At 40.2% G+C, this 15,511-nt stretch overlaps 1 protein-coding gene across 1 annotated transcript in view; it reads left to right on the top strand.

Annotated features, from left to right (window-relative positions):
* The window catches only part of FAM81B (family with sequence similarity 81 member B), a 53,634-nt gene that overhangs the window by 20,064 nt on the left and 18,059 nt on the right, over positions 1–15,511 (top strand). Inside the window, exons 5-6 of the mRNA XM_042250835.2 lie at positions 4,941–5,059; positions 15,253–15,382. Coding sequence (XP_042106769.1) covers positions 4,941–5,059; positions 15,253–15,382 — 249 coding nt within the window. The remainder of the gene's footprint in view (positions 1–4,940; positions 5,060–15,252; positions 15,383–15,511) is intronic.

The following is a 15,511-nucleotide window of genomic DNA, read 5'->3' on the forward strand; positions in this document are numbered from 1 at the left end:
AACCCAGGTATCCCTGCATTGCAGCAGGAGCTTTACTGTCTGAGCCATGGGGATTGACAATTTAGAAGTCAAAACTTCTCAGTAATTGAAGAATAACAGCATTCTCAGAATTATCAAGAGGTTTCTAGAATGTTCTATATTTTTATTTCAGTGGTTGTTAAATAGTCATTTATATTTGTCAAAATCTATCTAGAAATATGTTTTGATTTATATATTTTAATACATATTAATTATATTCCAATAAAATAATCTTAGCATTAAGGGGGAAAACATTTCTAAATACTATAAATCTTGCTAAAAGTTTATTTTCCAATCTTTGATTAGCTCTGAAAAGAGACAAAGCCAAAACTTTTTTTCCAAATACTATAAAATCTCAAAATATTTGCAGTCCTGTTAAGGGTTGGGCATATAGAAGAAAAATGACAAGGACTGGTCTGATTGTGCAGACAACTGAATTAGGAAATATTTAAAGGTTGTAGATGGGCTTGCTCTTGGAAGAAAAGCTATGACAAACCTAGACAGCGTATTAAAAAGTGGAGACATTACTTTGCTGACAAAGGTCCAAATAGTCAAAGCTATGGTTTTTCCAGTAGTCATGTATTGATGTGAGAACTGGACCATAAAGAAAGCTGAGCACCAAAGAATTGATGCTCTTGAACCGTGGTGTTGGAGAATATTCTTGAGAGTCCTTTGGACTGCAAGGAGATCAAACCAGTCAATTCTAAAGGAAATCAGTCCTGAATATTCATTGGAAGAACTGATGCTGAAGCTGAAGCTCCAGATACTTTGACCATCTGATGCAAAGAGTAGACCCATTGGAAAAGACCCTGATGCTGGGAAAGAATGAAGGCGGGAGGAGAGGGGACGACAGAGGATGGGATGGCTGGATGGCATCACTGACTCAATAAACATGAGTCTGAGCAAGCTCCAGGAGATAGTGAAGGACAGGGAAGCCTGGCATGCTGCAGTCCACGGGGTGGCAAAGAGTAAGATACAACTGTAGCAATTTAGCACAGCACACAGCACAAATGTTGTAGATAAGAAGTTAAAACATTATGAAGAAGAAACTACTAAACTACCTTTAGTAAATAACTAAGACTATAAAGTAATAAATAGTTAGATAAATGGTTGCTGTTCAAGTATTTTTTAAAAACCTAGTAAGTCAGCCCATTTTTAAATCAGCCAGCAAGATAGAAGCAAGTATGAGCAGAAGTTTGTCTTGGGTTTTTAAAAGAAATGAAAAAAGAACTTGTTTAATCAACCATGATTGTAGCAGTTCAGTTGCTTATTCCTTTTTAAAGTCAAAATATTTCTTTCTTAAGCTGGCAGCTCATTAAAGATTGAAAATCAATTTATTTTTAATTTAGGAAAAGAGAGTTTCATGAACAACATGGCTTTATTGTGTTTTTTCCCCAAGTTACATTAATAAAAGCAATACTCGTTTATTGTAGTTATTTGCAAGTTTAGGAAATAAATTTAAAACCTAGGGACAATTTCTCATAATTTCACCACTAAATGACAGTTGCTATAAGCACCCAGATGCATCCGCCTCTGGTCTTTCCAGGCATTCCCTTTAGGAAGCTGAGACTATTGTTTGTAAGCATACCTTTAATATAAAGTTATATCATAAACTCTTTCACAGGTCATTAAAAGTTCTTTGTATGGTGCATAAATCACGGTTAGATTATTTATTCTCTTAATATTTAAATGTCTTTGTGCATAGATATATCTACCTTTGTATTATTTCTATTGTATATGTTTTTAGAAATGGAATTACTGGGGTAAGAACACTGTAAAAACTCTTGACACTTATTGCCAAATTGTTTTCCAGAATGTTTATATCTATGAATACTCCCATTAGCCTTATACAAGAGTTCCATTAGCTTCCATTAGCTTTTTTCACTATACCTCTGACAGCAATGAGAGTTACTGTTTTTAATCACTGCTGATTTGATGGGATAGAAATGACACCTTTCTCTTCTTTTCACCTCTTAAAAACAACTATAACAGTTTACATTTTCTCTGCTGATATTCTGTTAATATCTTTTGCAGATTTAGTGCTTTTTAGTTCTTATTTATGGGTTTTTTTATTAAAAATAATAAGCAGGGATGCTTTGGTAAGTGTTTCAAAATCAGCAGTTTTTTTTCTGGGGGATAAAATACCTGGTTTATAGCATTTGTCTATGGCGTAAATACACTCACTGTAATTGAGTTCAAAAACCAATTGATGGGAGCTTTCCTAGTGGCTCAGTGGTAAAGAATTTGCCAGCCAATTCAGGAGACATGTGTTTGATTCCTGATTGGGAAGATCCCACATGCCGTGGAGCAACTGAGCCCATGCACCCCAACAACTGAGCCCGTGCTCTAAAGCCCAGGATCCACTAGTGAGCCCACGTGCTGCAATGACGAAGCTCACAAGCCCTAGAGCCATGCTGCAAAACAAGAAAGGCACTGCCACGAGAAGCCAGAGGGCAGCACCCCGCTTGCCGCAACTAGAGGAAGCCTGTCTATAGCCATGAAGACCCAGCACCGCCAACAATGAAGTAAAAATAAATAAAATTATTTAAAAAACCAGTTGATGTTACTAAACAAAAAGATGGGAAGAGACATACATACGCCATCGGCTCTCAAGAATAGGTGTATCCTGATTGCAACACGCAATGGAAACCCTCGGCGGTAACACTTGTTACAAATGTTCTCCCAGTTTGTTGTTTATATCTTAATTTTATTTATAATGAATTTTTTAAACTTTTATGTAAGGTTTAATATTTCAATATTTTACTTTTTGATGTCTCGCATTACTTTTAAGAATAGAAATTTCAGAGATGAAATAATCTCCATTATCTGTCAGTTTTATGGCTTAACTTTTTAAATATTTTAAATCTATTTTTTTCTAACATCTATATATATTCATGTATGATGAGAGGTATAGATCTAAACTGATTGTTTTCTGAGTGCATGCATGCTTGCTGAGTCGCTTCAGTCGTGTCCGACTCTTTGCCATCCTACGAACGTAATCTGCCAGGCTCCTCTGTCCATGGGATTCTCCAGGCAAGAACACTGGAGTGGTTGCCATGCCCTCCTCCAGGGGATCTTCCAGACTCAGGGATCAAACCTAAGTCTCTTAGGACTTCTGCATTGGCAGGCGGGCTCTTTACCACTAGCACCACCTGGGAAGCCCTGTTTTCTGAATAAGTAACCAGAAATCTTAACAGCGTATGTGAAATTCCTTCCTCACTGACTTTGAGTCTGATATATGGCACATTTCTTTCTTACATTTACCAAGATCTTCACTAAATTACAATGACCAATTTAGCTAGGCACAGTTATTTAGCTGCACTCATTTCAAAACGCTTTACTATTTCATAGGGCAAGTTCTCTTTTATCACTAGTCTTTACCAAAACAAAGTAAAACAACACCTACTGTTAGAATCTGAATGTTTGTATCCCCACCAAAATTCATATGTGAAATCCTAATGTCCAATGTGATGGTATTAGGAGGGACTTGGGTCATGAAAGTGGAGTTCTCAAAAAGCGGATTAGTGCCCTCATAAAAGAGACCCCACAGCGCTCCCTGGCCCCTTCCCCTATATGAAGATGAAGCAAGAAGTCAGCAGTCTGCAGCCCAGAAGAGGGCTCTCCCCAGAACCCAACCATGCAGGCACCCTAAATCTTGGACTTCCAGCTTCCAGAACTGTGAGAAATAGATCCCTGTTGTCATATAAGCTTCTTAGTCTGTGGTTTTTTGTCACGGTGGCCTGAATGAACTAAACACCTATAGGTATACAAAAATAAACAAGCCAAAACACAAAAACAAAAAATAACCTCTAACTAGTATTCCTGACACTTGTATGTCTTCAGCTAAAGCTATATTTGCTCTTGGCTTGTCTCAATCTGCCAGTTTGCAAACGGGCAAGATTCTGTACGTAGTCTTTGAAATTTTCATAATTCATTTCCTATAAAAATCCTTCTTTTCCTCAAAACATTCATAATCATAAATTTAACATGGTTCAGACCTTGGTAACATCTAGAAACTAAACTTTTTTGCTCCCCTAAATCACAAAGTTGTCTGTGTTTCAAAAATTCTATTCTCTCAACACTTTTCTGAATAAATATATATTATATTTTATATGTCTTAACTTTACACTGGTATTTGTTTGAATATCAACCAAGATATAATTTTCTTCTATGCACAAGCAAAACAACTTATTTTTTATGTATGAGTGCCAAAAACTAAAGCCCACTGTTTGGAGGACCACCAAGCTGGTGGAATAGGGTAGTCAGATTCATTTCAAAACACTAAGACATAATGAGGACATGACGATGGATACTCAAGGCAAAATCTGAATACATTCAAGCCATAAATTTCTCATGTTCTCTAAAAAAAATCTAAAACAATAAACCTTTTCCACTCCATGTAAGTGAAACAGTTTTATTCAGATTTGCTCATTAGTTGTATTAGCCTCGTTGCAGTTCCAGCTCAATCTATAAAGGGCCTTGCTTAATCCCATATGCAGGTCCCCTTTCCTAAACTTGACTACCAATTATGAAAAAGGTTTTTGTGAAAAGTCTTAATGTCAAGGACGGTCACATCCACAGAGCACAGTAACTAAGTTTGGCTTGACCCATATGGTATTTATACAGAATTTAAATAAAATGTCAATATTTTCAAAGTCAGCAATTTAACATAAAATCTGGATTTCCAGCTTCTGTTGAGATACTGTTGAACCATCATGCCCACCTGGCAACTGTCAGCAGGACTCAAGCCATCACTGCCTCCCTCGGATATAGCAGGGATGGCATCCAACCCAAGACTCTCACTCATTTGCACTATCAGCCTAAGAAGGGAAATGCACTCAGTTTGTAACCTCTACTTTAAATGATATTTTCTTATCATGTATGATGGGAAATTAATGGGAACTTTAACTCAAATATTGCAGATGATAGAAGAACAAATAAAAGCTCGGGATCTGGTGGCCACAGGAACTAATTTCGCAGTACAGGACCTCAGCAACAAACACCTTCAAGGAGTTGGAGATCTTCGAGGAAGAGTAGCCAGGTGAGAAGAAATGTTAACTAATGCTTAGCAGTCAGTTTTGGCCACTGAATTCTCATCCCTAAATAAGTCCTATATTGTAGAAAACAGAATACTGTCTTTAAGCTAAATGGTAAGATAGTAACTGAGAAAGTGTATCATGAAATTTGAAAGTCTCATGGTGCCTGTGAGATCCAAGGGTTCTATAAAGAACCTCTTATACAGGATGCCTAGTTTGGTTTCATCTGCAAATGACAAGTCTTGTCTTTACAGCCCTCAGCTGTCCAAATGCCAACATCTATATACAAAGACATGCCCTTAAAACTGCATATAGAATCCCTGATGTCTCAAATTTTAATGATTTAAACATTTAAGATATATAAGAATTCCATATAAAAGCCTAGTGAAAGGGATTTAATGGTCAAGAGAATAAAATTTTGAATGATATTTTTTTTGTATGAGACTGAAAAAATTCATGGTGCACAGCTCAGCAAAAATCTGTAGGCACTGACCACGGCAGGACCATTCTGGTTGACACATCAGAGATGACCCGACTGGCTGACCGTGGACACCTTTCCCTCTGTCTGTCTCCTGCCAGCACCTCATTCCTCTCTCCAGAAACACCCCCACTTGCATCATTAATCTGCTCTGCATAATCGGGTGATTAACGCCTAAGACAAACCTCTCCTAGGGCATCCGTCCATTCAATTCAACAAAAAATGTAAACACTCACCAATGCCAGGCAGTGTTCTACAGTTCAGGGGTTCAGCAACATGATCGTCTTCCTATAACTTCACAGTCTACCTGGGAAAACATAAGCAATAAGGTGAGTGCTGTAATGAAAGCCTGCGGTGCCACGGGAATATGCCAGTCAGATTGGGGCATAAACTGGCTTCCTGGAGGAGGTGACACTTGAGGTGAGTTTTGAAAGACTGTAGCAGTTAACCAGCCAGGGATAGGAAACGTACTTCACATAGGAGGAAAGATGTGTGCAAAGGGACTGTGGGATAAGTTACTGTGACATGTTCAGGGCTTCCCTGGGAGAAGGCTATTTTAGTTGTGGTATTTAGGGAGAGATGGGAGATTGGGAGATGAAGCTAGAGAAATGATCCAGAGTTAGATGATGAGGGATCTTTGGTCAAAGTAAAAAGTTTGAACTTTATGTAAAAGGTTATAAATAGCCATGGGACGATTTTAAGTAAGGGGATGACATTCACTAACCTTTTGGTAGTAGCTGAATTGGTGGAGTACAGAAATAATACATGAAGATGAAAAGAAGCCTACTGAAGCAATCAAGGTGAGAAGTTTTAGTTTAGGGGTCTAAACTAAAACTTTGCCATGCCAAGTCCAGAGCAGGTAACAGACATGAGGAAAACAGAATCTACAAAATTCGTATGTGTGTGTGTTTGTGTGAATGTGTGTACACACATAGGTACAAATATACACACATATACAAGGTTATGTGTATATATAATTTATACTTCTAAAATACATAAAATTATATATACTTTTATATAACATTTGATAAATAGAATTTTTACAACATTTGGGTAAATGAAGCAAGATAATAAAACCACCCACCACTTTCCTTAGATGCGCCATGATTTTACAAAGAAGATAAGCACCAAAATCTCTTGAATCAAACTTGGAATCTGGTTCAATTTGGTGGTGCACTGATAACACTATTCCAGGCAAGAATACAGGAGTGGGTTGCCATGTCCTCCTCCAGGGGATCTTCCTGACGCAGGGATCAAACCCCCGTGTCTTACATCTCCTGCACTGGGAGACAGATTCTTTACCACTAGCACCAACTGGGAAGCCCCTGGTTTTTGTAGATTCCACATATAAATAAGATCATGCAACTTTTTGTTCTTCCTGTGTCTAGCATATTTCACTTGGCATAATGTCCTGCAGATTTATACATGTTGTCACAAATGGCAAAGTCTCCTCCTTCTTTGAGGCTAAAAATTTTGTGACTCCATGTATATCACAGGAGTCCAGTATTCTTGCCTGGAGAATCCCATGGACAGAGGAACCTGGTGGGTACATAGGGTGACAAAGAGACAGACAAGACACACACACACACACCGACACAGACACACACACACACACACACACACACACACACACAGAGCTTATTTCCGAATCTTGTTTACTGTGAATACCACTGCAGTTAACATGAGAGGATATGTTCCTTCCATGTATTCATTTCATTTCCTTTGGATACATATCCAGTAGGGGGATTTCCAGAAGACAGTTCTATCTTTAACTCTTCAAAGAGCCTCCCTACTATGTTATATAATGGCTATACCAATTTACACTCCTGCTAACAGTGTAGAAGGATTCCCTTCTCTCCACATCTGCACCAATACTTTGTATAATACTCATCTTAAGAGGTATGAGGTGACATCTCATGGCTTTGATTGGCATTTCCCCAATGATTTGTAATATAGAGCTCCTTTTCATGTACCTGCTGGCCATCTGTCTCTTATCTTTAGACAAACATCTAGTCAGGGTTTTGCCCATTTTTTAAACCATGTGACCATTTCAAACTACTTGTTTTCCTGTGGTTCCCAAGAGACTTACAGAGGCGCTCCCCCAGATCTAGAGTTAGGTGATTTGGGAGCCAGTTTCTTGGATAGCAGCTAGACACACTTCACTCCCCAGGGAGAATCTGGGATTTGGTGGTTCCCTCCCAGCTGTAAGGTGCTGAACCAGGGATGGGATGTGTGGCATGTGTATATCTCAACTTTTTTGACCCTTTATGATGTGGGTATTTTCTCAGTTGCCTGATGTGTAGGAGTCCCTAAACCAGCTTCTAGATTTTTCCCAGAGGGATTGGATCTGAATTTTGCTGTTTGTTTGGTGCATCTGAGGGATGAGGGAAAAATCAAGAGCCTCCGAGTCCTCCGTCTTGTTCTCTGATCGCTAACTTACCTCCTCTTTAATGTGAAGCAGTGATTTTAGGAAAAGGTCTTATTTTTTCTTAAAATGTCTTCCTTTTATGATAATTTCTTGAATCTAGTGATTTAAAACAGAATTTGGCTAAAAGCCAGGAGATTTAAATTCACTCTTCCTCTTTTTCCTTTCCATATTTTTGCAGGCAAGTGACCCATGGACCAGCTGAGGCAGAATAATTACTTTCCTTCAACATATGTTGACCTTAATTCCAATTAGCATCTTGGCATAAGAGTGAACTAAGTTGATTATTTTAACATAAGTCCTAGCAAACCTTTTACTGCTTCATGAATCAAACTCAATATTTGATAACAAGTATGTACTTTTGAATTTTATACCTTATTTCCCTCTCCAATATAGTGGCAGTTTAAAAGCAAGTACTTCCAATGAGATGAGGTTCTCAAAGTTGTCTGCCCAATTTTGATATCTTGTACTCTATTTGATCAGAGAAGGCAATGGCAACCTACTCCAGTACTCTTGCCTGGAAAATCCCATGGATGGAGGAGCCTGGTAGACTGCAGTCCATGGGATCACACAGAGTCGGACACAACTAAGCAACTTCACTTTCAGTTTTCACTTTCATGCACTGGAGAAGGAAATGGCAACCGACTCTAGTGTTCTTGCCTGGAGAATCCCAGGGATGGAGGAGCCTGATGGGCTGCCGTCTATGGGGTCACACAGAGTCGGATATGACTGAAGCGACTTACCAGCAGCAACAGCACTCTATTTGATAAATTAGCCTTGTATGCAAAAAAGAAAATGGCCAGCATGTAATGGCAGCCATACAGCCATGTATGATGCTCTAAAGCAGCCAGAGCAGACCAATCCTCCATCCATATTTGACTATTTGGGACCCTATGAAATTAAAAGACACTTACTGCTTGGAAGGAAAGTTATGACCAACCTAGACAGCATATTAAAAAGCAGAGACATTACTTTGCCAACAAAGGTCCGTCTAGTCAAGGCTATGGTTTTTCCAGTGGTCATGTATGGATGTGAGAGTTGGACTGTGAAGAAGGCTGAGCGCCAAAGAATTGATGCTTTTGAACTGTGGTGTTGGAGAAGACTCTTGAGAGTCCCTTGGACTACAAGGAGATCCAACCAGTTCATTCTAAAGATCAGCCCTGGGTGTTCTTTGGAAGGAATGATGCTAAAGCTGAAACTCCAGTACTTTGGCCACCTCATGCGAAGAGTTGACTCATTGGAAAAGACTCTGACGGTGGGAGGGATTGGGGGCAGGAGGAAAAGGGGACGGCAGAGGATGAGATGGCTGGATGGCATCACCGACTCAATGGATGTGAGTTTGAGTGAACTCCGGGAGTTGGTGATGGACAGGAAGGCCTGGCGTGCTGCGATTCATAGGGTCTCAAAGAGTCGGACATGACTGAGCGACTGAACTGAACTGAAGGCAAATCTGCCTATCAGTTCAGTTCAATCGCTCAGTCGTGCCTGACTCTTTGCAACCCCGTGGACTGCAGCATGCCAGGCTTCCCTGCCCATCCAACTCCCAGAGCTTGCTCAAACTCATGTCCATCGAGTCCGTGATGTCATCCAACCATCTCATCCTCTGTCGTCTTCTCCTCCTTCCTCCACTCTCCTGATGCCTCCAAAATCCAGCATCAGGGTCTTTTCCAATGAGTCAGTTCTTCACATCAGGTGGCCAAATATTGGAGTTTCAGCTTCAGCATCAGTCCTTCCAATGAATATTCAGGACTGATTTCCTTTAAGATTGACTGGTTGGATTTCCTTACAGTCCAAGGGACTCTCAAGAGTCTTCTCCAACACCACAGTTCAAAAGCATCAATTCTTTGGCACTCAGCTTTCACATTTCAAATCTGTATATGAAATAACTAAATTGTGTTGATGTGCAATTAAAAGTGTAAGACACGTCCTTTGAAGAGGCACTAATGATATTATTTGGATACTGTCAACTTTTGAAAAAGAGTGAGGACTTCCTGTTAAAGATATTTTTACTCCACTCTTCTCACCTGAGACATCTCCATGTCAGAGAAAATAAGAGGAGGAAAACAAAAATGTCACCTTTAACACAACATGGAAGTTGCTGCAACCACTAACGAGAAACAGAGCACGCGTACCAAACAGATGTGTGCACTGAGTATCCTCCTCAGACCCAAAATATCATGATCTCCTCCAAATCAAGAGGCGTCATCCCCAAAGGCATAGACCAAATCTGCCGAATACAGGAGTATTAAACTAGGGGATGGGGTGAGTCACAGGAGAAACAGGAAATATCCTTGAGAGATTCAAGGCAGCAGCACAGAATAGCAGAGACGGCAGAGATGAAGAGGCCATCGTGACATTTATCATCTGGGATCCCCCCCTTCTTACCAGTTTATGCCTAAGAGAAACTGGCTGAGGTGCAACAGGCTGAAGAGGGAGAAGAGGTGATGGTATCATGTTGAAGAATCCATGATGATGATGTGCTGTGAGATACACCGATCTGGCCTTTGAGGAGAGAATGGGGAGATGCACCCCTTCCCTGGGTCTAAAGAAGCAAGAGACTTGATAGCGACGAGGCTGAGTAGAGGAGCTGGGCTACTTCCCTGGGAAACACACCCTCGCTGACCGGCGGGTGGCCAGGACCACAGAGGATGGGAGAGTGGGTGCGTGAAAGCCGCCACCGCCACCGCCACCATCCAGGCAGAGGGGGGATCGATAGACAGATGGACGAAAGCACAGGGCTGATGAATACACCTCAAGACAGGAATTATCCAGAAAAATACAGAAACAGTTCAAATCCAAGTCTGAAACTTGGATTCTTGGAAACTTGGATTCTTGAATTCTTGGAAACCAAGAATGAAATTCTTGGTGAAAAGAAAAAGAAAAAGATTGCTGATTGAACTGTCGCACATAATTTTGCTCCTTCCAAAAGCCTAAGTAAAAAAATATTTTTCTCTTTAAAATGTAAGCCCACAAAGACAGGGAACATCAGCCTAGCAATGCTGGAACCTGGAAGGCACACACGTGGAAACTGATTTAGCAGAAGAAATGAGACTGATTTTCAAGCCCTGGAATAAGCCGAGGATGACCTGGTTTCATCCCCACGGAATTCTCACAGGCTTAGGGGTGGGCTGCACCAGGCACCTCTGAGTGTGGGTGAAGGTGGGCACTTGCCTCCAGGGAGAGGAACCAAGAGACACAGGGAGAGACGGAGCCAGGAATCACTGTGGTGTGTTCTTAGCCTTCTCATTATTACTGACTTTCAAACTACAAACATGTTTTACTTTGATAAGCAATAAAAAGGTTTTCCTCCAAAAAAGAGATTATCAGCTAACAAAAGGAAATAGATAAATCAGAATTGTTCAGGGATAGGAGAAAGAAAAAAATTAAATATTACAGAGATTCAATCTACTTTAGAAGCCACCCTCCCCCCAAAAAAAGAGAATACATACAACTGAAAACAAATTATTTCTTAAAAAACCTGAGCAAGTCACACAAAACAAAAAGAAAATGCTTTTTCATATAAAAATGGTTATGGAGAAATGATGCATAGGGCAGAAAACAGAGATTCCATTCAGCAGAGAACTGAGAGGAGCTCCGAAAGAAGAACAAATTCTTCAGAAGAAAAAAAAAATATGGATATAAGAGAAGAAAGATTTCTTGAAAGAGATTAGAATCTATAGATCAAAGGGGAAATCTGCAACACCAGAAAAATTTCTATGAGAGCAATTAAACCAAGATATCCTGGTTTGAAGTCACTGATTATCAAAAAGAAAGAATCACTAGAAGAAAGCAAAGCGAAAAAGAATCGTTAGACATCTAGGTAGACTAAACAGATCCCATTAAGAAAAGAAAAAATTTAGTCATCACAGACTTGTCCACATCAAACACTGTCAGGTAAGAAGGGAGAAATGTCTATCCTGTTCTGAACAAAAGAAAAGTGACTCAATAATGTTTTCTTAACCAAATTACCTTTCAAGTAGAACAAACAGACGGGCATTCTCAAGCGTTCAAGAGTGTAAACAGCCCAATGCTCATGGCCCCTTTGTTTGAACTCCAGATGACAAAATCTGGCCAACCAAGGAATAAATCAAAATAAGGATCTCAGATAAGAAAGCATAGTTTTAAAACACTGGGACTGCCCTGGTGGTCCAGCGGCTAAGATTGTACACTCACAGTGCAGACAGCCTGGGTTCAATCCCTGGTCAGAGAACGAGATCCCACATGGCACAGCTAGGGGTTTGTGTGCCTCAGTGAGAATCAAGGATCCTGTGTCCTGTGCCTGGGACTCAGCGCAGCCAAATAAATGCATACATTTTAAAATGACTGTCTAATAAAGTCTAAATATAGAATGACGATTAAAGAGCGGGAACTCTAGTGGCAGAACACACTGTACATGTTTAATCTGATATTTTTAAAACAGAAAAACATTAACAAAAACTGTTGGAAGAGCAAATATATAAACATTTCTCATTTTTTTTCCCTTTGGCATAGGGTCAATGGAGAATAAAGTTGAATTGTAGTTGTAAAAAGTACAATGATTCCAATCTATGATAGCTTTTTATAACTTCATTTTTAGAAATATCTCTTGTAGTAGGGGTGTGTGTGTGTATGTATATTTACACACACATACACATACACCTGAAGTTCAGCAGTTGCTTCATTTTTCACTACAGTTACCTTTCCTTAGGTTAAATTAAAATTCAATGTAATGTTTTTAACTAAAACTCATACATATAATCTGAATATTCTAAAATTATTTTATTTCTTCCTATCTCCATGTGTCTATATATGATGTGTATACATATAATGGTGAATGAAATAATAACCAAATGTTAACAATGATTATTTCTGAAAAGTAGGATTTGGGATGATGTTAACACTCTCCTTTGTTCTTTTTTTGTATTGTGTGTAATTTTTTTTATAACAGGAATTTGTTATTTTAATAGAAACAATAAAATCACTTCAAAGGAGAGACAGAGAAACTTCTTTAAAAATATGGAGTACAGCCCTGAAAAACCATTAATCTTTGATCTCAGGGTGGAGTTAGGCTAGTTGGGTAGGAATGGGATGGGGTGAAAATAATTAGATGATAACTCTCAAGCTGAGGAAATAAATAACTGCTGATCTTGTGTGGGTGCTTCCTCCATGCCAGGTACTGGCTAAATGCTCTGCATTCATTATCTCCTTTTATCCTTAAATAACCCTATGCAGGACCACTCTTCAGGACAATCACTGCTGGTTTGGAAGGCTGAGCATACAGCATTCCAGGAGACACTGTTTACCCCCATGTGTCTGGCACCCCTGGAACTTTGCAGGGAACAGACTCTGCAGCTACATGCGGGACCACAGCATTGGTACCCGCTTTTCTCAGATAGGACTTCCCTGGTGGCTCATATGGTAAAGCATCTGCCTACAATTCAGGAGACCCGGGTTCAATCCCGGGGTTGGGAAGATCTCCTGGAGAAGGAAATGGTAACCCACTCCAGTATTCTTGCCTGGAAAATCCCATGGATGGAGGAACCTGGTGGGCTATAGTCCATGGGGTCGCAAAGAGTGGGACACGACTGAGTGGCTTCACTTTCACTTTTCTCAGATAAGGAAAACTGAAACTTACAGACATTAAGAGAATTGTCCCAGCTCACAAACCTGGGAAGCAGTAGAAGCCAGACTCACAGCCTGATCTACCTGACTAAATCCTGAACCACAAACCTACAACACACAAACCAGTGGTCCCTGAGCAGGTAGCAGGTGTGCTGGGTGAGAGGTGGCTGGTAGTGGTGATAGCAACAACTATTTCCCTGTGTGTGCTAAGTCACTTTAATCGTGTCCGACTCTGTGTGACCCCATGGACTGTAGCCCGCCTGGCTCCTCTGTCCACGGGATTCTCCAGACAAGAATACTGGAGTGGGTAGTCATGCCCTCCTCCAAGGGGGTCTTCCCGACCCAGGGATTGAACCCCCCTCTCTTATGTCTCCTGCATTGGCAGGCAGGTTCTTTACCATTCGCACCACCTGGGAAGCCCATTTCCTTATAGCCTTTGATTCCCGTGTAGCCTTTGGGTATCTCAATGTGGACTAACGTAAGAATATTCTAACCAACAGTGAGGTTGTTCTGACAATAACAGTTTATATACACAAATGTGTAAAATGACTTTGGCCCGTGACTTAGGTGCTTCCAGTTTGAGTCAGATTAATCCCTGACTTTTCCTCCTGGCAGTCTGCCCGCCCCTCACCCATGATCTGGTGTCCTTTCAAGAGGTTTCTCAAGAGGTTAGCTCATCTTTAGCTCAAATTTGACACCAAAATTAAGAAAAAGAAATTCATTTTTGGATCCTAAAGAAAATGTTGGCAGCCACAGAGCAATGTTTATAGCACGTATCATGACAATATGAAAATATAGTTCCTAATAGATGTTATTCTATGACAGTCAAAACGGTTACTTGATAAAAGGACAAACTTCAAAGTGATGTCTGGTAACTCATTTATTAATACACAAAATACAACCCTCCAGGGCTTTCTGTCCTACCCTTCACACAGGTATGAGTGCACTGAAACTGATAATACAGTAAGTCACCTGCTCTCTCCTAAGGGAGGCCTTGAGTGGAGTAGTGGGTGGGATTCCCTGACATCCTGGGAAGATGGTTAATCTGAATTTCAGTGCCATTTCACTAGGGTTCCTCCCTGAAAATGCCAAATGCCCCCTTAGGCTCCAAAGCCTCATACACGTCTTAGTGTGGATTCTTTTTGTCCTAAGACAACACTTAACTGAGGCCACTTAAGGAGCAGGAGTTTTCACTGGGGCTAAGAGAAAATATGCTGTCTTTTGAAGATGGGTTGGGGACCTCTGGTAGGCTGGGCCACTTTATCTAGCCAAAGGGGAATTGATGATCTGGGAGCCAAGAAAAGAGGGCTAAAGGGAGGAAAGAGGATTCAGAACACAATATAGAAGAGGAAAAAGCTTTAATTTTGCCTAACAGTAGGCACCAGGGAGTATGCCCCAAACATCAAAATCTACTGGAACTCCTATAACTGAGTTAATATATCTTATGGCTGAAAATCTGTATCTACCGAGTTTTCCCCAATGTCTTCATCTGCTCCAACTCAGTGCTTTAATTTGGGCCAGTGTTTCATTCAGGAAAAAAGAAGAAGATGAGGGAGATTTCTGTATATGCCCCTACGTCTGCCAAGTCACTATTCAAAGAACATTAGAACTCTTGCCATCAAATGAATGCATAGATTTGACTATAGTGTTAAAAATGTTATCGATTTCACATCTAATTTTCATCTTGCCACTAGATGTGATTCCAGCATCATGAAGCTTTCTGGAGATATTCACTTCATCAGAAATGAGCACCAGCAACTTGAAAAAACAATTCAGGAGATGATATCTTCCTTACAAACTGTTTCTAAGAACTTGGATATGAAGGTAACTGAAAAATTTTGAAACTCTTATGTACTACTGCTAGAAGTAAGGGCTTCTCAGATGGCACTAGTGGTAAAGAACTGGCCTACCAACTCAGGAGACGTAAGAGATGTGGGTTCGATCCTTGGGATG

Source organism: Ovis aries, chromosome 5 (assembly GCF_016772045.2).
Source record: "Ovis aries strain OAR_USU_Benz2616 breed Rambouillet chromosome 5, ARS-UI_Ramb_v3.0, whole genome shotgun sequence".
NCBI classification, from domain to species: Eukaryota; Metazoa; Chordata; class Mammalia; order Artiodactyla; family Bovidae; genus Ovis; species Ovis aries.